The 24505-nt window shown below is 36.8% G+C and overlaps 1 protein-coding gene across 1 annotated transcript in view; it reads left to right on the plus strand.

The window, feature by feature from the left end:
• TLL1 (tolloid like 1) overlaps window positions 1-24505 on the plus strand; it is a 212377-nt gene that overhangs the window by 92327 nt on the left and 95545 nt on the right. The window contains exon 6 of the mRNA XM_049631294.1: window positions 14349-14527. Within this exon, the coding sequence (XP_049487251.1) occupies window positions 14349-14527 (179 nt within the window). The remainder of the gene's footprint in view (window positions 1-14348; window positions 14528-24505) is intronic.

Consider the following 24505-nt stretch of genomic DNA (forward strand, 5'->3'; position numbering starts at 1 on the left):
ACCTCAGTGCATATTTATCTCTTTGTCGTGCCACACCTGATCTATTCCAAACGCTCTCCCGTGTTCCTTCACCAACTTCCTGCCACTAGAATTATCTTCAAAAAATGCCGGACTGAGCAAGATACCACACTTTTTGAGGTGCTTCAGTGCTTCCTCGGACAGTGGCGCTTTCTAGATTTTCTCCTTAAAGGCAGGTAACGAATACTCCCCAAAACAACTGTTCCGTAAGTTGTGAAATGCTGTGTTACATTTCAGTAGGTATTTCTGCAGCAATGTGCTAAGGAGCGCTATGAATATTCAACCAATTGAAGAGAATATAGAACCTGTTTTTTAAACTTCTTGAAACACGAGAGCACCCATGCCCCTCTTTCAAAAGTGAAGAACACGCATCAGTATCCCAGAAATGTTAGCCTGCGAATAAGATCCAAATCCCTTGATATAACATTTAAAGAATGCCATGAACTTACCACAGCTTCCATCTGCAGCTTCTTCTGCCACCACGTCTCTGCACAAATCCTAGAATGTAGCCAAGTGACATTAATAGCAGCTCCCCAAGCAGTGCTGTCCTTTAAAGACGGTTTACTGTGAGAGGTTTCCAGCTTCTCTCCCCTCTGCTTCCACATTCGAACATTTGATTAAATGGAATGGGTGCTTGCTGAGAACACTTGCTAGGGTTTGCTGTCTGCTTTACATTGCATCCCGTCAGGAGGCACGCGCTCTCGGTCTACCGCGTCAGTGATGCCGCTGTTGAGCAGTGGAATCCAGCACTGACAGCCAAGTCCCTCCATTGTAGAAGTTCTCATCATTGCAAAAGAATGATGCTCTAACGTGGTTCTTTCCTTTGATCCCTTCTCCACTTATTAGCTGGAATCCTTTTATACAGAGGGATGTTCTTTAGTCAGCTATAACTATCTGAATACCCTCTAGTATAGTTTACAATGAGGAAGTAAAAATGCTTAATTCCTTTGGAGGAAATAGTTCTTGCCCGATCACATATAATTTGGGAGGAGAGAATATATATTTCACTAGGTACTGGGGGAGGATTATGTGATCTGGAGGATCTGGAGGTACTAGGGGAGGACTATGTGATCCCCCACTAGGTACTGGGGGAGGATTTTTTTATCATGTATTCCTACAACATTTAACCTCACTTAAAAAGTAATAAATTTTAGGGATGCCTGGGTGGCTCGGGCGGTTAAGTGTCTGACTTTGGCTCAGGTCATGATCTCATGGTTTGTGGGTTCAAGCCCTGCGTCGGGCTCTGTGCTGACAGCTCAGAGCCTGGAGCCTGCTTCGGATTCTGTGTCTTCCTCTCTCTCTGCTTCTCTCTAGCTTGTGCTCTGTCTCTGTCTCTCTCTCAAAAATAAATAAGCATTAAAAATTATTTTTTAAGTAATCAGTTTTAGTTTTGGCTCTATCTAGGGGTCAAAATAATACATTATTTTTTTCTGTATAGTTTTGGAAAATGCCATAATTTTTTAGTTTTGACTTATTCAGGTAATGTTTTCTTCCAGATTACTCTAATTTTAGCTTGACAGGTTTTGGTTACATTTGGAATGCCTCCTAGTTCTTTATATCTATTTAATATTTAAAAGATCCAAATCTAGACTGTCCTTCCTTCCTTCTGGTTATCTAATAGGAATGGATATAGCTCAGCTTACATATTTCTAAATACATAATGTATTTAGATCAATACATCTTTCTTTTTTCTTTACCACCTTTCAATTTTGTAAAACAAATACAAAGCACTGGCATACATTATTTTATTGATAAATTTCTGTTTGTAACAAATTCATAGTTATACTCATGTTCTTTCATTAATTTGGCTTTTTTTTAAATTTTTCATTTTACTTATTTTATTCTGCTAAACTATTTTTGCCATTCACTGTCATTTCTTCATGTTTTTTGCTTGTGGTTTTCTGATTGCTTGGACTGCCTCTGTTTCCATTTTTATCGGTGGAAATCATTCATATATTTCTTTGCCACCCATTTCTGAGCTGCCCTCAGTGGGTCATTGCTCTACCCACAGCTATAATAGTTACATTCCCACCGTTGGTTCATAGGTCTGCCTTCATCAGTGTGAGGGCTGGTAGCTTATCTTTGTGTCCCTTGGGACACCCAGCATGCTGCTTTACAGATAGGTGATCGAGAAAATCCTGACAATTTATGCATCAGCTAAAGCACATTCAATGTAATCTTAAAATAAAATTATGTAAGGATTTAAAGACGTATTGTAGAGCATGCACTTTAATGATTACTGTAATGACTTTAGAGAAATGCATACTGAAGGTGTGAATTGCCCTCAGATCTTTAAATCTGTATTTACACTCTTGGAATTAAATTTTGAGTATCTACATATACATATAATTTTGACTGTTATGGTAGTAATATTGCATTTGATCATTTGTTTTGATACTCAGTTTCCCTTTTTACATTTTCAGTGATGGGAATAATGATACATTTTATAGGAATCGATCATTGGCTTGTTAACCATTCTGACCATTTTGTGACTTCTAAATTTCATTTGGAACTACCACTATTGGCCATAATTTCATGAAACAGTTCTTTCATCATTAAGGAGATTTTTCTGTGATGATGCTGTATTTAAATCTCATAGATATTAATCAAAATTATTAAAGAGTTTGGTTGTTGGTAATTACACAACATACTGAGGGCCACTGCAGTCAGATATATGTCAAGTCAAACACATAACACTCCTATTGGACTTTAGTAGTGTGTCTTTTATATCATAAAAGCTGTTGCACATAGGGCATCAAAGTTAATAATATCTAGTGTAAATCTCCATTGAATACGGAGAGGCTGTAAAGTAGTGCCACTGATACTGATGGCAACATTGACCGTTCTATTTCTGGCTTTAAAATGGTAGGCAAACACATCTTACCACTTCAAATCACTTTTTTCATTCTACTTACCCACTAAGCTTACCGACTAAGGCAACTTGTAGCTATTGTAGTTTTTTCTTTTTAATGTTTATTTCTTTCTTTTGAGACAAAGAGTATAATAAGCAGGGGAGAGGCAGAGGGAGAGAGAGAGAGAGAGAGAGAGAGAGAGAGAGGGAAAATCCCAAGCAGGCTTCACTCTGTCAGCACAGAGCCCAATGCAGGGCTCAATCTCATGAACGATGAGATCATGACTTGAGCTGAAATCAAGAGTCAGAGGCTTAACTGACTGAGCTACCCAGGCACCTTGCTATTGTAGTTTTTAACAAAACAACAGGGGGCTCCGGGGTGGCTCAGTTGGTTAGGCGCCTGCCTCCTGATATGGGCTCAGGTCATGATCTCATGGGGGTGAGATGGAGTTCTGTGTGGGGCATCCGTGCTAAGCATGGAGCCTGCTTTGGATTCTCTCTCCCTCTCTCTCTCTCTCTCTCTCTCTCTCTGCCCCTCTCCCGCTTGCACTCTCTCAGTGCTTTCTCATTCAAAATAAATACATAAATAAATAAATATTAAAAATATAAAATAAAACAATAAAAATAGAAGCTAAAATAACGTCCTCATATTAATAGAATTATTAAATGTGGAACGACTTGTACTATTTAGCACGTTCTATTTCCCCTCTTATTTTGCTAGAATCAGCTTTTTTTCACTAAATATTTATTGGGTGCCTAATTCCATATCACATCTTTGGTAAGTGGGAAAATAATAAAGTTTTTAAAAAACAAAACGTAAAGTTCAGAACTTTTTAGTATATGATATATTTGATGCGTCTTCAATGGGACGTATGCTTTAGCTCTCTCTTCCTATGTTGGCAAAATGTTTAAACTTAACAATAAATACTCTTTAAGTGAATATTTATTGTCATCAGTGGCATTTGTTTATTTCACAAGATTATTAATTATTAGCAAAATGATCATTTTATAACAACTGGTTTGATTTATTTCTTTGTAAGGCAGAAATTTATATATTACCTTTGTCTACTATACAACCTTATATTGCTGAATATCCTCTATTTTTTAAGCACAACTTTAAAATTTTTTACAGTCTTATATTAGTTTCAGGTGTACAATACAGCAATTCAACAATTCTATACATCATGTGGTGCTCATGTCAACAAGTGCACTCCTTAATCCCCATTACCTCTTTAGCCCATCCCCTACTCTCCTCCTCTCTGGTAACTATCAGTTTGTTCACTATAGTTAAGAGTCTGTTTGTTTAAATTTTTTTTAGAAAATATTTATTTTTGAGAGACAGAGATGGGGCATGAGCAGGGGAGGGGCAGAGAGGGAGACACAGAATCTGAAGTAGGCTCCAGGCCCTGAGCTGTCAGCCCAGAGCCCCACGCGGGGCTCAAGGCCACAAACCATGAGATCATGACCTGAGCCAAAGTCAGATGCTCAACAGACTGAGCCACCTAGGTGCCCCAAGAGTCTGTTTCTTAACTTTGTCTCTGTCTTTCTCTTTTTATCCTTTTGCTCATTTGTTTCTTAAATTCCACATATGAAGTGAAATCATAAGGTATTTATCTTTCTCTGATTGACTAATTTCACTTAGCATAATCCTCCCTAGCTCCATTCAGGTCATTGCAAATGGCAAGGTTTCATTGTTTTTTACGGCTGAAGAGTATTCCATTGTATATATATATACCACATCTTCTTTATATATTCATCAGTCAGTGCACACTTGTCCATTTTTAATGGGATCATTTGTTTTTTGTGGTGTTGAGTTTGATAAGTTCTTTACGTATTTTGGATACTGTTCCTTTATCAGATATGTTTTTGCAAATATCTTCTCCCATTCAGTAGGTTGCCTTTCAGTTTTGTTGACTGTTTCCTTTGTTGCGCAGAAGCTTTTTATTTTGATGTAGTCCCAATAGTTTACTTTTGCTTTTGTTTCCCTTCCCTCAGTAAGCTTATTTAGAAGGAAGTTTCTACAGCCAACGTCAAAGAGATTACTGCCTGTGTTCTCCTCTAGGAATTTTATGGTTTCAGGTCTCACATTTAGGTATTTAACCCATGAATATCCTCTATTTTATATTACCTCTCTTATTCTACTAGATAGTTTCTTGAACAATCTTACTGTTTTCCTATCTGCTAAATTTTAATGATTCCTTAAAAACAAATAACCAAACAAATAAGCTTAGGGTTAACTTATTTACTTATTTATTTTTATTTTTTTTTAGATTTTATGTTTTAAATTGTCTTTAGCTTTAGTCAATTTGGTTATTCAGATTATGGCAGTAGTCACTTATATCCTTACCTATAGCATTTTCATTTTGTGCCACTTATTGTACCAAATGGCGGACTATAAAATTGAACATGGGGTGTTTTTTTTCTGCAAGGAAGTTACAGTTTGACAGAAGAGGTGTGCCAGCCAGGAATCCTGCTTGCAAACAATAGGGACTGGTTAATGTAAGCAGAAAACAATAACTCATTGGATTACTACATAATGTATAGAATCACATGAATGGAAAAAGTGGAGAGCCAGGTTGACGGAGGTATTGGGGGAAGATTATGTTTAACCCCTGGCCATAAACATCTTCACCCCTGCTTTGGGTACTCCGTGATAACCACCAGAGTCTTAGCTCCCTTCTGCACTTAACAAGACCTGTTCTTGTAACAGTATTTATTAATTTATTAATTTATTTATTTTGAAAATGATCTTTTCCCAGTTTTATTATAATGTAAATAACATAGAACATTGTATTAGTTTAATGTGTCTACCATGAAGTGTTGATACATGCATATGTTGTGAAATGATTCCCACACGGGTCGCCTGGGTGGCTCAGTTGGTTAAGCATCCAACTTCAGCTCAGGTCATGATCTCACAGCTCGTGAGTTCAAGCCCCACATCAGGCTCTGTGCTGACAGCTCAGAGCCTTGGAGCCTGCTTCAGATTCTGTGTCTCCCTTTCTCTCTGCCCCGCCCCTGCTTGCACTCTCTCTCTCTCTAAAAAATAAATAAATATTAAAAATTTTTTGAAATGATTCCCACAATAAATTTAGGTAACAGACATCACCTCACATAGTTGCAACATTTTTATTTTCCCATGAGAACTTTTAGATTTGTTCTCTTAGCAACTTTGTAGTATGTGATAGAGTATTACTAACTTCAGTGACCATGCTATACATTACACTTGCAGGACTTATTTATCTTGTAACTGGAAGTTTGTACCTTTTAACCCCTTTCAATCATTTGACCCACCCACTACTTCCCATCCCAAGCTCTTGCAATTACCAGTGTGTTTTCGGTATCTATGGAGCTGTACTATCTATAGCCTGACTATATTTTAGGCGCTAGAGATATCAGTGTGTAAAACATGTAAGTTGTCTCCCCACAAATAGCTTATGTTCTAGGGTAAGGCGTCAGAAAAAACCATGAAAATAAATGAAATATAAAATGTATTAATAGACTGTAAATTCTAGGGACAGAAAGAAAAGCCATGTAAATGGTATGGAAAGACATTTGCACAAAAGCTTGAAAAAGCAGGTGAAACAAGTCGTATGCTGCTTGGGAGAATAGAGTTCCTGACAGAGGAAATAACAAGTAAAAAGGCTTTAAGGCAAGAGCTTGTCTGTATGCTCAAGGCACAGCAAGGAGACCACATGGCTCAGGTAGAGTGAGTTACAGGGGCAGTAAGAAGAGAAGGGATCCGTATGGTAAGACATTTGTGTGTGAAGACCATGTAGGATATTTACAGTTATTTGTAAGTACTGTACTTTAGATTTTCCTCTGAGCTTTATTAATCAGCTGAAACAATTTATGTCATTGTAATACATGACCCTTAAACCTCAGTAGCTTAGAGTAACGTATTGATTCCTTATTTATAAGGATATTGGATACAGATATTGATTCCTTATTTATATCGCATGTCCATCACTGGTTGGCTGTGTCTCACTCCAGAGTTATCACTTTAATGTTCACTATGATGGCGAAACCTCTTTTTAGAACATTGCAATTGTGGCAGATCAAACAGAGACAGTATTGACAACCATGTTGACTATTAAAGATTCTCTCCGGGGGCACCTGGGTGGCTCAGCTGGTTAAGCATCTGACTTTGGCTCTGGTCATGATCTCACGTTCCATGAGTTCAAGCCTGCACCGGGCTCTGTGCTGACAGCTCAGAACTTGGAGCCTGCTTCGGATTCTGTGTCTCCTCTCTCTCTGCCCCTCCCTTGCTGACACTCTTGTCTCTCTCACTTTTAAAAATAAATAAACATAAAAAAAATTGAAGATTCTCTCAGAATTTACACAGTTTGTGCTCACATGACATTATCCAGATCAAGTCACATAACCAAATTCAACATCAATGGTATAAGGAAGTATAATTATCTTCCAGTGAGGGGTAAGGAATGTTTTTGAACATTGACACAATTTGCCATAGAACCATTGGAGAATATTGAGAAGAGACATAATATGACTTTACATTTTTAAATTATTTCAATGTTGAGTAAAGACTGCTATGGAGAGGACATCTTCTTGGATGTCACGATAGATTATCTTATAGGCAACTTCCAATGGTGCTTTCGTTCCCCAGTCTGAGGCAAAGGTAAGGAGTAGCGGGTTTGAGATTACTTGATTACTGTCTGTGGTTCAGAGAGAGGTGTCGCTTCTCTATAGATGGTGAAACTTTTTCTTGAGACAATAAATAGAACTTTTGGTGGTCAAGTTTTAAAAGCAGCACACGAATTAGAAATAAAAAAATCAAAAGCCATATACAAGAAAAATGGCATCACCTGAGCTACATTAGAAGCTAATACCTAGACATCCTTAAACCACTTGTTTATAAACTGCACATATTACACTGTCATTCCACACCTAGTTGTATGTGCATACATTTAGTTATTTATTCATCTGAGCATCCAGAATTATTCTCGACCTAAAACACTATGAATCAAATCACCATATTTTTCTTCTTTCACAGGAGCATTGTAAGTCAGTGGGAAATGTATTTTCAATTTCTGTTATGGAATCCCATCTTGTATATTGGAAATTGCTATGGGTGAAATTATGGTAAAAGAAAGCGTTTTAGATAAATAAGTTCACCACATGGCTTGACTATCTCCCAGATTTTGATTTACGAGGTATTTTCTTATTTGAATACAACCAGCAAGAATGACTTAGCATGTGTAATTTAGTTGCTATATAGTCATCAGATATTTTTTAACTAGTTCTGCTCTATGGTAGTGAATGATTCAGTTTAAATCTCTCCAAAATTTGCAAATTTTGTGTTTTTCTGCATCTAATACTTTACTGTTTGGGTATTTAATAAATATCTGTGTTTAGGTTGAAAAATGCTATTAAATATGGGAGCAAAACCAAGATTTCCTGGGTTTTTTTCCTACCAGTTATCTCTTTTTTTGTTATTGACTTATCAAGCTTTGTTAACTGTTATAATAGACTCATAAATAATAAATCTGTGGCATTGGTTAAGATGGTTAGGGCTTTAAAGCCTACAGAAATAATTGCAATGACAAATATTTGTATTTGTGAACAATCAAAAGGACTATTGAATATGCTTACTGTGGAAAGTGAAAACTTGTGAAATTCCTTTGAATCATTTGGGCAATTAATTTTTTGGAAATTTTCTATTTTAATTTGATAAACTTAAAAAATTGCTTAAATCATTTTTGGTCAAGAGCAAGAATTTAGAATAATAGTCATAAAAGTAATTGCAGGGCTTGAAAAAGTTTAGAGGACAGCAGAGAATCTCTTGCTACAGAGATCAGGGGACTAAGAAACAGTCATGAAGAGCTAAAAATGCTATAAATGAGGTGCAAAATAACATGGAGGCGACCACAGCTCAGATTGAAGAGGCAGAGGAGAATAGGTGAATTAGAAGACAAAATTATGGAAAAAGAGGAAGCTGAGAAAAAGAGAGATAAAAAAATCCAGGAGTGTGAGGGGAGAATTAGTGAACTAAGTGATGCAATCAAACGGAACAATATCCACATCATAGGAATTCCTGAAGAGGAAGAGAGAGAGAAAGGGGCTGAAGGTGTACTTGAACAAATCATAGCTGAGAACTTCCCTCATCTGGGGAAGGAAAAAGGCATTGAAATCCAAGAGGCACAGAGAACTCCCTTCAGATGTAACTTGAATCGATCTTCTGCACGACATATCATAGTGGAACTGGCAAAATACATGGATAAAGAGAAAATTCTGAAAGCAGCTAAGGATAAACACGCTCTAACGTATAAAGGGAGACCAATAAGTCTAGTGGCAGATCTATCTACTGAAACTTGGCAGGCCAGAAAGGAATGGCAGGAAATCTTCAATGTGATGAACAGAAAAAAAAATATGCAGCCGAGAATCCTTTATCCAGCAAGTCTGTCATTCAGAATAGAAGGAGAAATAAAGGTTTTCCCAAACAAACAAAAACTGAAGGAATTCATCACCACTAAACCAGCCCTACAAGAGATCCTAAAGGGGGCTCTGTGAGTGAAATGTTGCAAGGACCACAAAGTGCCAGGGACATCACTACAAGCATGAAACCTACAGACATCACAATGACTCTAAACCCATATCTTTCTATAATAACACTGAATGTAAATGGACTAAATGCTCCAACCAAAAGACATAGGGTATCAGAATGGATAAAAAAACAAGACCCATCTATTTGCTGTCTACAAGAGACTCATTATGGGCCCGAGGACACCTTCAGATTGAAAGTGAGGGGATGGAGAACTATCAATCATGCTACTGGAAGTCAAAAGAAAGCTGGAGTAGCCATACTTACATCAGACACACTAGACTTTAAATTAAAGGTTGTAACAAGAGATGGCAGAAGGGCATTATACAATAATTACAGCGTCTATCCATCAGGAAGAGCCAACAATTATAAATGTCTATGTGCCGAATATGGAGTCCCCAAATATATAAAACAATTAATCAAAAATATAAGCAACCTTATGGATAAGAATGTGGTAATGCAAGGGACTTTAATACCCCACTTATAACAATGGATAGATCATCTAGACACAGGATCAATAAAGAAACAAGGGCCTTGAATGATACATTGGATCAGATGGACTTGACAGATATGTTTAGAACTCTGCATCCCAAAGGAACAGAATATAGTTTCTTCTCGAGTGCACATGGAACATTCTCCAAGATAGATCACATACTGGGTCACAAAACAGCCCTTCATACGTATAAAAGAATTGAGATCATACCATGCACACTTTCAGACCACAATGCTATGAAGCTTGAAATCAACCACAGGAAAAAGTCTGGAAAACTTCCCAAAGCATGGAGGTTAAAGAACACCCTACTAAAGAATGAATGGGTCAACCTGGCAATTAGAGAAGAAATTTAAAAATATATGGAAACAAATGAAAATGAAAACAAAACAATCCAAACACTTTGGGATGCAGCAAAGGCAGTCCTGAGAGGAAAATACACTGCAACCCAGGCCTATCTCAAGAAACAAGAAAAATCCCAAATACAAAATCTAACAGCACACCTAAAGGAAATAGAAGCAGAACAGCAAAGATGCCCCAAACCCAGCAGCAGAAGAGAAATAATAAATATCAGAGCAGAAATAAACAATATAGAATCTAAAAAAACTGTAGAGCAGATCAATGAAACGAAGAGTTGGGTTTTTGAAAAAATAAACAAAATTGATAAACCTCTAGCCAGGCTTCTCAAAAAGAAAAGGGAAATGACCCAAATAGATAAAATCATGAATGAAAATGGAATTATTACAACCAATCCCTCAGAGATACAAGCAATTATCAGGGAATACTATGAAAAATTATATGCCAGCAAACTGGACAACCTGGAAGAAATGGACAAATTCCTAAGCACCCACACACTTCCAAAACTCAAATAGGAAGAAATAGAAAACTTGAACAGACACATAACCAGCAAAGAAATTGAATCAGTTATCAAAAATCTCCCAACAAATAAGAGTCCAGGACCAGATGGCTTCTCAGGAGAATTCTACCAGACGTTTAAAGCAGAGATAATACCTATCCTTCTCAAGCTATTCCAAAAAATAGAAAGGGAAGGAAAACTTCCAGACTCATTCTATGAAGCCAGCATTACTTTGATTCCTAAACCAGACAGAGACCCAGCAAAAAAAGAGAACTACAGGCCAATATCCCTGATGAATATGGATGCAAAAATTCTCAATAAGATACTAGCAAATAGAATTCAACAGCATATCAAAAGAATTATTCACCTTGATCAAGTGGGATTCATTCCTGGGCTGCAGGGCTGGTTCAACATTCGCAAATCAATCAATGTGATACATCACATTAATAAAAGAAAAGAACCAAATGATCCTGGTCAATCGATGCAGAAAAAGCATTTGACAAAATTGAGCATGCTTTCTTAGTAAAAACCCTCGAGAAAGGTGGGATAGAAGGAACATACTTAAACATCATAAAAGCCATTAATGAAAAGCCCACAGCTAATATCATCCTTGATGGGGAAAAACTGAGAGCTTTCCCCCGAGATCAGGAACACGACAGGGATGTCTACTCTCATGGCTGGTGTTTAACATAATGTTGGAAGTGCTAGCATCAGCAATCAGACAACAAAAGGAAATCAAGGCATCAAAATTGGCAAAGATGAAGTTATGCTTTCACTGTTTGCAGATGACATGATATTATACATGGAAAACCCGATAGACTCCACCAAGTCTGCTAGAACTGATACATGAATTCAGCAAAGTCGCAGGATACAAAATCATTGTACAGAAATCAGTTGCATTCTTATACACTAATAATGAAGCAACAGAAAGACACAGAAAGAAACTGATCCCATTGACAATTGCACCATGAAGCATAAAAAAACCTAGGAATACACCTAACGAAAGATGTAAAAGATCTGTATGCTGAAAACTATAGAAGGCTTATGAACGAAATTGAAGAAGTTAGAAAGAAATTGAAAAACATTCTGTGCTCATGGATTGGAAGAATAAATATTGTTAAAATGTCGATACTCCCCAAAGCTATCTACACATTCAATGCAATCTGAATCAAAATTGCACCAGCATGCTTCTCGAAGCTAGAATAAGCAATCCTAAAATTTGTATGAAACCACAAAAGGCCCCAGATAGCCAAAGTAATTTTGAAGAAGAAGACCAAAGCGGGAGGCATCACAATCCCAGACTTTAGCCTCTACTACAAAGTTGCAGTCATCAAGACAGCATGGTATTGGCACAAAAACAGACACATAGACCAATGGAATAGAGTAGAGACTCCAGAAGTGGACTCACAAAAGTATGGCCATCTAATCTTTGACAAAACAGGGAAGAATATCCAATGGAAAAAAAGAGTCTCTTTAACAAATGGTGCTGGGAGAGCTGGACAGCAACATGCAGAAGGATGAAAGTAGACTACTTTCTTACACCATTCACAAAAACAAACTCAAAATGGATAAAGGACCTGAATGTGAGACAGGAAACCATCAAAACCCTAGAGGAGAAAGCAGGAAAAAACCTCTCTGACCTCAGCTGCAGCAATTTCTTACTTGACAAACCCCAAAGGCAAGGGAATTAAAAGCAAAAATGTACTTTTAGGACCTCATGAAGACAAAAAGTTTCTGCACCGCAAAGGAAACAATCAACAAAAGTAAAAGGCAACCAATGGAATGGGAAAAGGTATTTGCAAATGACATATCGGAAAAAAAGGCTAGTATTCAAAATCTATAAAGAGCTCACCAAACTCCATACCCGAAAAACAAATAATCCAGTGAAGAAATGGGCAGAAAACATGAATAGACACTTCTTTAAAGAAGACATCCGGATGGCCAACAGGCACGTGAAAAGATGCTCAACATCGCTCTTCATCAGGGAAATACAAATCAAAACCACCCTCAGATACTGTAACCTCACGCCAGTCAGAGTGGCTAAAATGAACAAATCAGGAGACTATAGATGCTGGCGAGGATGTGGAGAAATGGGAACCCTCTTGCACTGTTGGTGGGAATGCAAACTGGTGCAGCCACTCTGGAAAACAGTGTGGGGGTCCCTCAGAAAATTAAAAATAGATCTACCCTATGACACAGCAATAGCACTGCTAGGAATTGACCCAAGGAATACAGGAGTACTGATGCATAGGGGCACTTGTACCCCACTGTTTATAGCAGCACTCTCAACAATAGCCAAATTATGGAAAGAGCCTAAATGTCCATCAACTGATGAATGGATAAAGAAGTTGTGGTTTATATACCCAATGGAATACTACGTGGCAATGAAAAAGAATGAAATATGGCCTTTTGTAGCAATGTGGATGGAACTGGAGAGTGTTATGCTAAGTGAAATACATCATACAGAGAAAGACAGATACCATATGTTTTCACTCTTGTGTGGATCCTGAGAAACTTAAGACCATGGGGCAGAGGAAGGAAAAAAATAAGAGGTTAGAGAGGGAGGGAGCCAAAACATAAGAGACTCTTAAAAACTGAGAACAAACTGAGGGTTGATGGGTGGGAGGGAGGGGCGAGTGGGTGATGGGTATTGAGGAGGGCACCTGTTGGGATGAGCACTGGGTGTTGAATGGAAACCAATTTGACAATAAATTTCATATATTAAAAAAATAAAGAGGAAATAAAAAGAAATAAAAAGAAATACAAAATTGTTTGGCGTCTTGTGTATCATGATCACCAACTATCCAAGACCAATTACTTACCCTCAATTGATGTCTCAGGGTGTGATTCTATAGATAAGCATTTTAATGTAAACCTTAACTATCAAAGTTTTAGATATAATTATATTTATATTAGGAAATGTCATAATTATGCCGGCTGTTGATTTTTCTTCACCAGTTAACTTTAGATAATTTACCTTTTGAAACTAATTTTCTTTCATTGGCTCCTTCTTTTAAAAGTTTTCTTCTTGAGATAAATTCTCCCATGAGTAGGAAAAGTAACTCCGTTTTTGATTAACTGTCTTTCATAAAGAAATTTAATTCTGTTTTTCTTAAAGAGGAAAAATAAACTTTGTTTTTATATTCAAAACTGAAATAATGGATTATTGCCAGGTAACCATAGTGACAAAGTAGTTACTTACCACAGTAGATGGATTTTGAGAATAAAAAACTATATTAGTATTAAATGTGGGCTGATAATTGTGGGTTTAGCACATTAATCACCATCATAAGTATTTGATTTTCTGATATCTTTTGAATTCTCCCAATGATGATTGAAGGCATCTCTTGTAACATATGAGTTAGTGAAAAAGCACTTCCAGTGATTATGTGGGGATGTGTGTTGTATGTAAGTTTACCAGGATATTAGAAATGGGCTGTATTTATTGATGAAAGGCTGTTCTGCCTCTGAATGTATTGGGCTTTGTATGCCATCATAATTCTTGCCAAAGTTTCATCATACTGTAACTCATTTATCATTTCCACCACCATCTCCCTTTTCTCCTTTATTGCAGATGCTGCTCTTATGTGGGTCGGCGTGGAAATGGGCCTCAGGCAATCTCTATTGGCAAGAACTGTGATAAATTTGGAATTGTTGTTCATGAATTGGGCCATGTGATAGGCTTTTGGCATGAACACACACGACCAGATCGAGATAACCATGTCACTATCATAAGAGAAAACATCCAGCCAGGTGAGAGGCTTTAGAATATGTTGGGTTTAAGGTTGACAGAATATCTTTTAGTTGTGTTTACAGTATTTATTTAAGTTTTTCTTAAAAAAATGTGAACTGATTTTTCGATATGGTAGAATCAGCATTTTGCTGATTAAAAAAATACCCATGATGGTATTATATTTTTAATTTGTTTTCCTTCAGACTGGATGATCTTAGGTACTTTTTATGCTTGATCTTTTTTCTTAAGGTTTAGCTGTTTTATTTCTAAACTTCTGTGCTTTCCAAGAGTGGGTGTAGGCTATTGAACCACAAATTGATAGTGTTAAATTTTTACAGCATTTTTATTTATTTATTTATTTATTTATTTATTTATTTTTCCAACGTTTTTTATTTATTTTTGGGACAGAGAGAGACAGAGCATGAACGGGGGAGGGGCAGAGAGAGAGGGAGACACAGAATCGGAAACAGGCTCCAGGCTCCAAGCCATCAGCCCAGAGCCTGACGCGGGGCTCGAACTCACGGACCGCGAGATCGTGACCTGGCTGAAGTCGGACGCTTAACCGACTGCGCCGCCCAGGCACCCCTTTTACAGCATTTTTAATACTTAGCTCTATACTTTATGTGGTAGGGATTTAGAAAAGATCCCAGGTTTGACATGAAATGCGCTGCTACCATAGAAATCTATATTATACCAGGGACAATTTTTGGAGAAAATTTCAGTGAAATGAGTCATTTCTGGGATAGTCTAAATAGTTTCTTTGAGAATTCTCCTTCAACTACCCTGAAGATAAATTCTTAAGAATTTTTTCAGTAGTTGAAATATCAGATATAATTAAAATTTAATTTTCTCTGATAGTTGATGTGTGATAATAACCTTATTTTAAAGCTTTTTATTTAACTTTCATAAATTCTTAAAGATCAGTACATTTCAATTACCAGAAGATGAATTCTGTTTTTTGGAATCATCTTATAAGGTCATATGTATTTCTTTTTTTTTTTTTTTTTAATTTTTTTTTTCAACGTTTATTTTATTTTTGGGACAGAGAGAGACAGAGCATGAACGGGGGAGGGACAGAGAGAGAGGGAGACACAGAATTGGAAACAGGCTCCAGGCTCCGAGCCATCAGCCCAGAGCCCGACGCGGGGCTCGAACTCACGGACCGTGAGATCGTGACCTGGCTGAAGTCGGACGCTTAACCGACTGCGCCACCCAGGCGCCCCAGGTCATATGTATTTCAAGCATTAGAAAAGTAAATATTTGTCCTTATTTCTTTATTCGTGGTAAGTTCTAAGTTACAAACATTGAATTCCTTAGAATTTCTTGTAATTAATGGTATTGATCTATTTATTTGCTCATCACATATTTGGTTCTAATTATTTATTGAGGCATTGTTAGATGTTGAAAATGCTGTGATGAAAAATATAAGGCTTAATGTGGGGTATGTGCGTATATATACATGATTGTAAGTGGGTGAGGAGAGTAATAATAGTTATTTGATGAGAATACCATAAAGTCCAAGCAACGTGTAACAAAATGCCTTGGTGGGTCAAGGGAGATGTCACAAAGGAACTGAAATTTAGAAGTAAAGTAGAAGTGTTGAAAGTGCACCGAAGAGTTATAGAATTTTAAGCTGTAAAAACATCATGATCATAGCTATAATTACAGAAAATCAAATCATTTTTATTTTCCCATTATGGCTACATGGTATGTTGCAAATGGGAGATGAGTTGGTAATTACCTAATGAGGTTACATCATAGGGGATATTCTATATGAAGCTAGGGAACTTAGATTTTATCTTTTTTTTTTTTAATATTTATTCATTTTTGAGAGAGAGAGAGAGGGAGAGACAGAGTGTGACTGGGGGGTGGGGCAGAGACAGAGAGACACACACAGAATCTGAAGCAGGCTCCAGGCTCTGAGCTGTCAGCACAGGGACCGATGCAGGGCTTGAACTCTTGACCTGAGCTGAAGCCTGGCGATTAACCAACCGAGCAACCCAGGTGCCCCGGATTTTATCTTTTAGCTACTGAGAATAATTGATGATTGAAAGCAGAACAAATTCTGATTTTTTAAAAAAAAAAGATAAAAAAAAAAAAAAGAATTCTTTCAGCTTTGAGATCCTTAACTGAGGATGGGAAAGTTGAGGTGGGGAGGATGAACTTAAGTTAAGGAAACCTATAAGAAGATTAAATAAGTAACTTGTAAGAGATGACTAAGTCTTCAGTCAAGGAAGTGCAGTTCAAGAAGAATAAGAGGCAATGACCTTTCAAATATATTTTAGGAGGAACACTAACATAGGAAGGAAAATCTTCAAGGATTTATTTTTAGGCAACAGGATGAATGGTGACATCATCAAATGAAGGAAGAAATATGGATAAAGCAACATAATTTTTAGAGTGAGAAAGACAGATAATGATTTTATTTAGCAAATCCTTGATTTTGAGAAGCCATTGGATTATCCAAATGGAAGTGGTTAGTACACAAAGGAAAAGTGAGTCTAAACTTCAGCCTGTATCTAGAGAAGGAAATTTGATGGTAGCTTTGACTGTCTAGGGAAATATTGAAGGGAGAGGAAAATACACCTGAGGATAGAAAGTAGGAGATGGCAAAAAATCCCCCCAAAGAGCAGTAAGGTTTGGTCTAAAAGGTAGAAGAAAAATCATTGAATATGATGTCCTAGGAAAGAGGTCATTTCAAGACTGATAAAGTAGGAGAAGAGGAGAGGGTGGTTCCAGATGGCAGTCTAAGAATATCCTGAACTCACTTCCTGCCATGGACACAACAAATGACAGCTATGCGTGGAATACTTTCTCTGAAAATATCTTGATAACTAGATGAACAGGGCCTCTCCAACAAAGACCCACATGGAGATAGGGTAGGAGAGATGGAGACATACCTGCTGCCAAAAAATCCAGTTCTAGGCATGATGACGCCTAATCAGAAGAGATGTCAGAAGTACAGCACTTCCCCCTGTGGAGCAAGGGGTTTGGGCCCTACATCAGACACCTCAACCTTTGGGTCCTGCACGGGAAAGATGAGCCCCCCAAACATAAAACCATGAGGGATTGTATCCAGGAGAAGAATAGAACTGGAAGGAACGGAGAACCTGCCTTTAAGGGGCTCACATGCAGACTCACGCACCCTATGACCCAGTGCAAAAACAGCAGCTTGAAAAGCACCTAGTCCTTATGTGAAGCAGGCCCAATGACTAATCGTAAAGTGACCACTAGACAGGAAGGAATGTGTTGGGACTCTCCAGGGACAGAAGGAGTGGTAGGTGCCATTTTTTTCAATCTCTTTCTCCTTGCTACTGCTGACACTGGTGGGTGCCATTTTAGCAATCTCTGTCTAACCTGCTTGTGCAGGTAGGCGCAGACCCCCTCACCGTGCCTCAGCTATGCTACAGCCAGCTGGGAGAGCACCCTTCCCCACACCAGAACCATGTCACAGTCAGCCAGACAAGAGGCTTTCCCTCCCAAACCACAGATCTACCACAGCTAGGCAAATGCCCTACCCCTCCTGTGCCATAGCCATACCACAGCCGGGCAAGCACCTCACAGCCATGGCTGTGGCTCTGCCACCGCTGGGGGGTGCATGTACCCCACACAGGGGATACCTTGGAGTGTCTGGCTCTGGTAGCCAAGGGGATTTTGCTCCTGGGCCTCATGGGTCATCTTCTACACAAAGCCCATTCTTCGAGACTGGGAGATGTAGCTGTTCTGCCTCATACACGGGAACAAATACAGAAGAGGCAAAATGAGACAGGGGAATATATTTCAAATGAAAGACAAGACAAAACCTCAGATAATGATCTTAATGAAACAGAGATACATAGTCTACCTGATAAAAAGTTCAAAGTAATGGCCAGAACATTGCTCACTTCACCAGGGAGAAGAATGGATGAATACAATGAGAACTTAAACAAAGAAAATATGAGAAAGTACCAAATAGAAGTTACAGGGTTGAAGAATACAATAATGGATGAAAAATACACTAAAGGGGTTCAACAATAGATTGGATAAAGCAGAAAAATGGATCAGTGAATTGAAAGACAAAGCAATGGAACTCAGAGTAGCAAAACGAAAAAAGAATTTAAAAAGGTGGAATATCTTGAGGGACTTATGGGACAACATTAATTAGAATAGTATCTGCATATTGGAGTCCCAGAAAGAGAAGAGAGTGAAAGGAACAGAAAGGTTATCTGAAGAAATCATGGCTGAAAACTTCCCTAATCTGGGGATGGAAACAGACATCCAGCTCCAGGAAGCCCATAGAGTTTCAAATAAGATGAACCCAAAGAGGTCCACACCAAGACACCTTCTAATTAAAACATCAAAAGTTAAATACAAAGAGATAATCTTAAAAGTAGCAAGGGAAAAAAGCTTGTTACATACAAGGGAAATCCCATAAAGCCATCAGCAGAATTTTTAGAAGAAACTTTAGCAGAACAGAAGAGAGTGGCATGACCTATTCAAAATACTGAAAGGAGTGGAGGGGGGGTGGTGGGAAACCTTCCAACCAAGAATATTCTACCAAGCAAAGTTATCATTCAGAACTGAAGGAGAGAGAGTTTTCCAGACAAGCAAAACTTTAAAGGAATCCATAACCATTAAACCAGACTTACAAGAAGCTGTAAAAGGACTTCTTTTTTAAATTGTTTTAATGTTTATTTTTGAGAGAGAGGGAGAGAAACAGAGCATGAATGGAGGAGGGCAGAGAGACAGAGAGACACAGAATCCAAAGCAGGCTCCAGGCTCTGAGCTGTTAGCACAGAGCCTGACGTGGTGCTTGAACTCACAAACCATGAGAACATGACCTGAGCTGAAGTCAGACACTTAACTGACTGAGCCATCCAAGTACCCCTAAAAAGACTTCTTTAAATAGAAAAGTACTGACGGTAATTAATGACAATAAAACATAAAAAGTAAAAATATCACTGGGAAAAGAAAATGTATAGTAAAGGTAACAGGTTAATAACTGATAAAGCTAGTATGAAATAGGTCAAAAGAAAAAGATAGATTAACTATAATAATCAGTTCAAAGGTACATAAAATAAAAAGATTGAAAATGTGATATCAAAAGCAAAACATGGGCGGGGGGGAGTAAGAATGTAGTTTGAGAATGTATTCAAATTTAAGTTGCTATCATCTTAAATTAGACTGTTATATACATAGGATGTTATATGTGAATCTCACAGTAACCACAGGCAAACACTTATAGTGAATACCCAAAAGAAAATGAGAAAGGAATCTAAATATAACAGTAAGGAAAGGTATGAAACCACAAGGATAAAAAGAAAGCCAAGAAGAAAGGAACAGAGAGGAATTACAAAATCAGCCAGAAAACAGTCAACAAGATGGCAATAAGTATATACCTATCAGTAATTACTTTAAATGTAAATGGACTAAATACTCCCATCAAAAGATATAAAGTGGCTGAATATTTTAAAAACTACTCACCTATATGTTGCCTATAAGAGACTCACTTAAGAACTAAGGACACCAGGCTGAAAGTGAAGGAATGGAAAAAAGGTATTTTCTCCACTGAGTCACTGAAGAATTTAAAAGAGAAATTAAAAAATACCTAGATACAAAGGAAAATAGAAATATGATATACCAAAATCTATGGAATCCAGTAAAAGTGATTATAAGAGGTTAAGTTCATAGCAATACAGGCCTATCTCAAGAAACCAAAAAAAAAAGCTCAAATAAACAATCTAACTTTACATCCAAAGGAACTAGAAAAAGAACAAATGAAGCCAAAGTTAGTAGAAGAAAGGAAATAATAAATGGAATAGAACTTAATAGATAATAGAAAAGATCAATGAAATTAAAAGTTAGGTCTTTGAAAAGGTAAAATTGATAAACCTTCAGTTAGGCTCACCAGGAAAAAGAGAAGGCTCAAATAAATAAAATTAGAAATGAAATAGAAGTAACAACTGATACCATAGCAATGCAAAGGATCATTAGACTAATATGAACAATTATAGGTAAGCAAATAGGGTAACCTAGAAGAATTAGTTATGTTCCTAGAAACATACAATCTTTCAAGACTGAATCCTAAGAATATAGAAAACCTGAACATACTAATTACGTATAAAGAGATTGAATTAGTAACTACAAACTCCCAAAATACAAAAGTCCAGGACCAGAATGCTTCATTGGTAAATTCTACTTAATATTCAAAGAAGATGTAATACCTATCCTTCTCAAACTATTCCAAAAAATTGAAGAGGATGAAATGCTTCTGAACTCATTTTACAAAGTCAGCATTACTCTAATACTAAAACCAGACAAGGGCAGCACAAAAAAGGAAAATTACAGGCCAATATCCCTGATGAATATAGATGCAAAAATCCCCAGTAAAGTATTAGCAAATATTAATAAACCAAAATAATCCATTAAAAGGATCATACACTATGATCAAGTGCATTTTATTCCAGGGATGCAAGGATGGCTCAAACGTGCAAATTAAGCAATGCGATATACCACATTAACAAAATATAAAAATCAGGAGAAAATGGGTGATTGGCGTTGAGGAGGGCACTTGTTGAGATGAGCACTGGGTGTTGTATGTAAGCGATGAATCACGGGAATCTACCTCCAAAACCAAAAGCACACTGTATGTTAATCAATTTGACAATAAATTATATTAAAAAATAATAATTGGAAACATAAAACCCCACAAAACATAGAAATCATATGATCAATTAAAAAGATGCAGAAAAAGCACTTGAGAAAATTCAACATCTATTTATAATAAAAACTCTCAACAAAGTGGGTATAGAGGGAATGTACTTTGACATAATAAAGACCATATATCACAGAATCACAGCTAATATCTTACTCAGTGGTGAAAAACTGAAAGTGTTTCCTGTAAGGTCAGGAGCAAGACACTTGGCACTTTTATTCAAAATACTATTGGAAGTTCTAGCTACAGCAGTTCGATCAGAAAAAGAAGTAAAAGGCATACCATTTGGAAAGGAAGTAAAATGGCCACTGTTTATAGATGATATGATGCTATTTGTAGGAAACTAAAGGCTCCACCAAAATAACTTCTGGTGCCAATAAATGAATTCAGTAAATTTTGTGGAATACAAAATTAATATATAAAACTATTGTATTTCTATACACTAATAAATTATCAGAAAGAGAAATCAAGAAAACAATCATTTATGATTGCATCAGATGGTATAAAATATCTTGGAATATGTTTAACCAGAGGAGTGAAAGACTTGTATACTGAAAACTAGTAAGACACTAATGAAAGAAATTGAGGAAAACACAGATAAGTAAAAACATATTCCATGTTCATGGATTGAAGAATTAATATCATTAAATATCCATGCTACCCAAAGTAATATACGGATTCAGTGCAATCCCTATGAAAATTCTAATGGCAATTTTTAGAGACCTAGAACAAATAATGCTAAAATTTGTATGGAGTTGCAATAGACTCTGAATAGACAAAGCAATCTTGAGAAAGAAAAAACAAAACCAGAAGTATCATGCTCCCTGATTTCAAACTATACTACGCAATTACAGTAATCAAAACCGTATGGTACCGGCTTAAAAACAGCCTCATAGATCAGTGGAACAGAATAGTGTGCCTAGAAATAAACTAAAACATATGTGATCAATTAATATATAGCAAAAGGAGCAAGAACAATGCAATGAGGAGAGGATAGTTTCTTCAATAATTGGTGCTGGGAAAACGGGACAGCTACATGCAGAAGAATGAAAGTGGACCACTATCTTCCACCATTCACAAAAATTAACTCAAAATGGATTAAAGTCCAATGTAAGACCTGGAACCATAAAATTCCTAGAAGAAAACATTGGCAGTAAGCTCTTTGACTTTAGGCTTAGCAATGTTTTTTTGTTTTTTTGTTTTTTTTTTGATCTGATTCCAAATGCAAGGTAATAAAAGGAAAAATAAATGTGTCTACATCAAACTAAAACGCTTCTGCATAGTGAAAGAATCCATCAGTAAAATGGAAGGCGACTTGCTGAATGGGAAGATATTTGCAAATCATATATCTGATAAGGGGTTATTAGCACCCAAAATATATAAAGAACTCATACAACTTAATAACAAAATATAATCTGATTAAAAAGTGGACAGAGGCTCTGAATAGACATTTTTCCAAAGAAGACATACAGATAGGCAACAGGCACATGAAAAGATGTTCAACATCATTAATCATCAGGGAAATGCAAAATAAAACTACAATCAGATATCATCTCATACCTGTTAAGACAGCTTTTATAAAAAAGACAAGAGATAACAAGTCTTGGAAGGATGTGGAGATAAGGGAGTCTTCATGCACTGGTGAAGATACCATAGAAAACAGGATGGAGGTTCTTCAATAAATTAAAAATAGAACTACCATATGATCCAACAATTCCACTTCTTGGTATCTATGCAAAGAAAACAAAATCACCAATTCAAGAAGATATATGCATCCCTGTCTTCATTGCAGCATTATCCACAGTAGTCAAAATAGGAAAACAACTTAAGTATCCATCCATCAATAAATGAATGAATAAAGAAGACCTCTCTCTCTCTCTCTCTCTCTCTCTCTCACACACACACACACACACACACACACACACACACACACACACACACACTGGTATATTACTCAGTCATGAAAAATGAAATCTTGCCATTTGTGACAACATTGATGGACCTTGAGGGTATTATGCTAAGTGAAATAAGTCAGACAGAGAAAGACAAATCCACATGATTTCAATTCTAATTGGAATCTAAAAAACAAAACTAACAAACGCATAAACCAGAACAAAACTGAGATTCATAGATACAGAGAATAGCGTGGTGGTTGCCAAAGGAGAGGGGATTTGGGGATATGAAGTAGGTAAACAGAATCAAGAAGTATAAACTTCCAGTTATAAAATAAGTAAGTCATGGAGATGTAATGTACCGCACAGGGAATTCAGTCAGCATTTTATTAACTCCGCATGGTGATTGATGGTGATTAGATTTATTGTGGTGACCAGTTTGCAGTGTATACAGGCATCTAATCACTATGTTGTACACGTGAAACTAATATAATATTGTATGTCAATTGTACATCAGTTTAAAAAATGATGAAATCATTTGTAGTGTTGATTATCAAGGAGAAGTAAAGCAAACGTTTACTCCCAATATAGGAGGCTCAAATGCCTGAGCCAGCTATCAAAGTTCATCTTTATATCATTAAGAAAGAAATAAAAAGGAGACAATATTTTGGGAAATGATTTCAACTATCAATTAATGAGAAGTTTGCTGTTAACCATAGCTATTAGGTTTCTTTTATTACATGGAGAAACATCTTATAAAGGAAGTAACTTTCAAGAATGATTCTTACTCTTAATAATAGGACTCTGTTTTAACATAAGGATGTATTTAAAACAAGCAAGAAATATGTAAGTAGTATATAAATGTATAATACTTAACACAGTGCTTAGGAAATTATGGCTATTCATACTCTGGGTGACTCAACATTCAGGCAAATGGAAAAGAAAGAATTTATTGTGTGAGATTTTCTGAGTATTTGGAACTAGTGAAGCAGGGCAATTCTAGTATGAAAGAGTTCATGCTGGAGATTAATCTTCAACAAATTTATGACTTGCTCTGGCTCAGAAACTTAAGATCAACTGTTATTCAAGGGCAATGTCTAATAAGTGCAGACTTTAGCCTCACATTTATATGCAAAATTAGTAACTACAATAGGAACCAGATTGTTACAAGGATTGTATTACTTCAATCCATTTTATTTATTTTATTTTATTTTTTAAGTTTCTCTATTTATTTTGAGAAAGAGAGAGAGAATAAGCAGGGGAGGGGCAGAGAAAGAGCAGTGGGGAGAGAGAGGGAGAGAGGAAGAGAGAATCCCAAGCAGGCTCTGCATTGTCAGCGCAAAGCCCAATGCAGGGCTTGAACTCATGAACCGCGAGATCATGATCTGAACTGAAATCACTATGACATCATG

The sequence above is a fragment of the Panthera uncia genome, chromosome B1 (genome assembly GCF_023721935.1).
Source record: "Panthera uncia isolate 11264 chromosome B1, Puncia_PCG_1.0, whole genome shotgun sequence".
NCBI classification, from domain to species: Eukaryota; Metazoa; Chordata; class Mammalia; order Carnivora; family Felidae; genus Panthera; species Panthera uncia.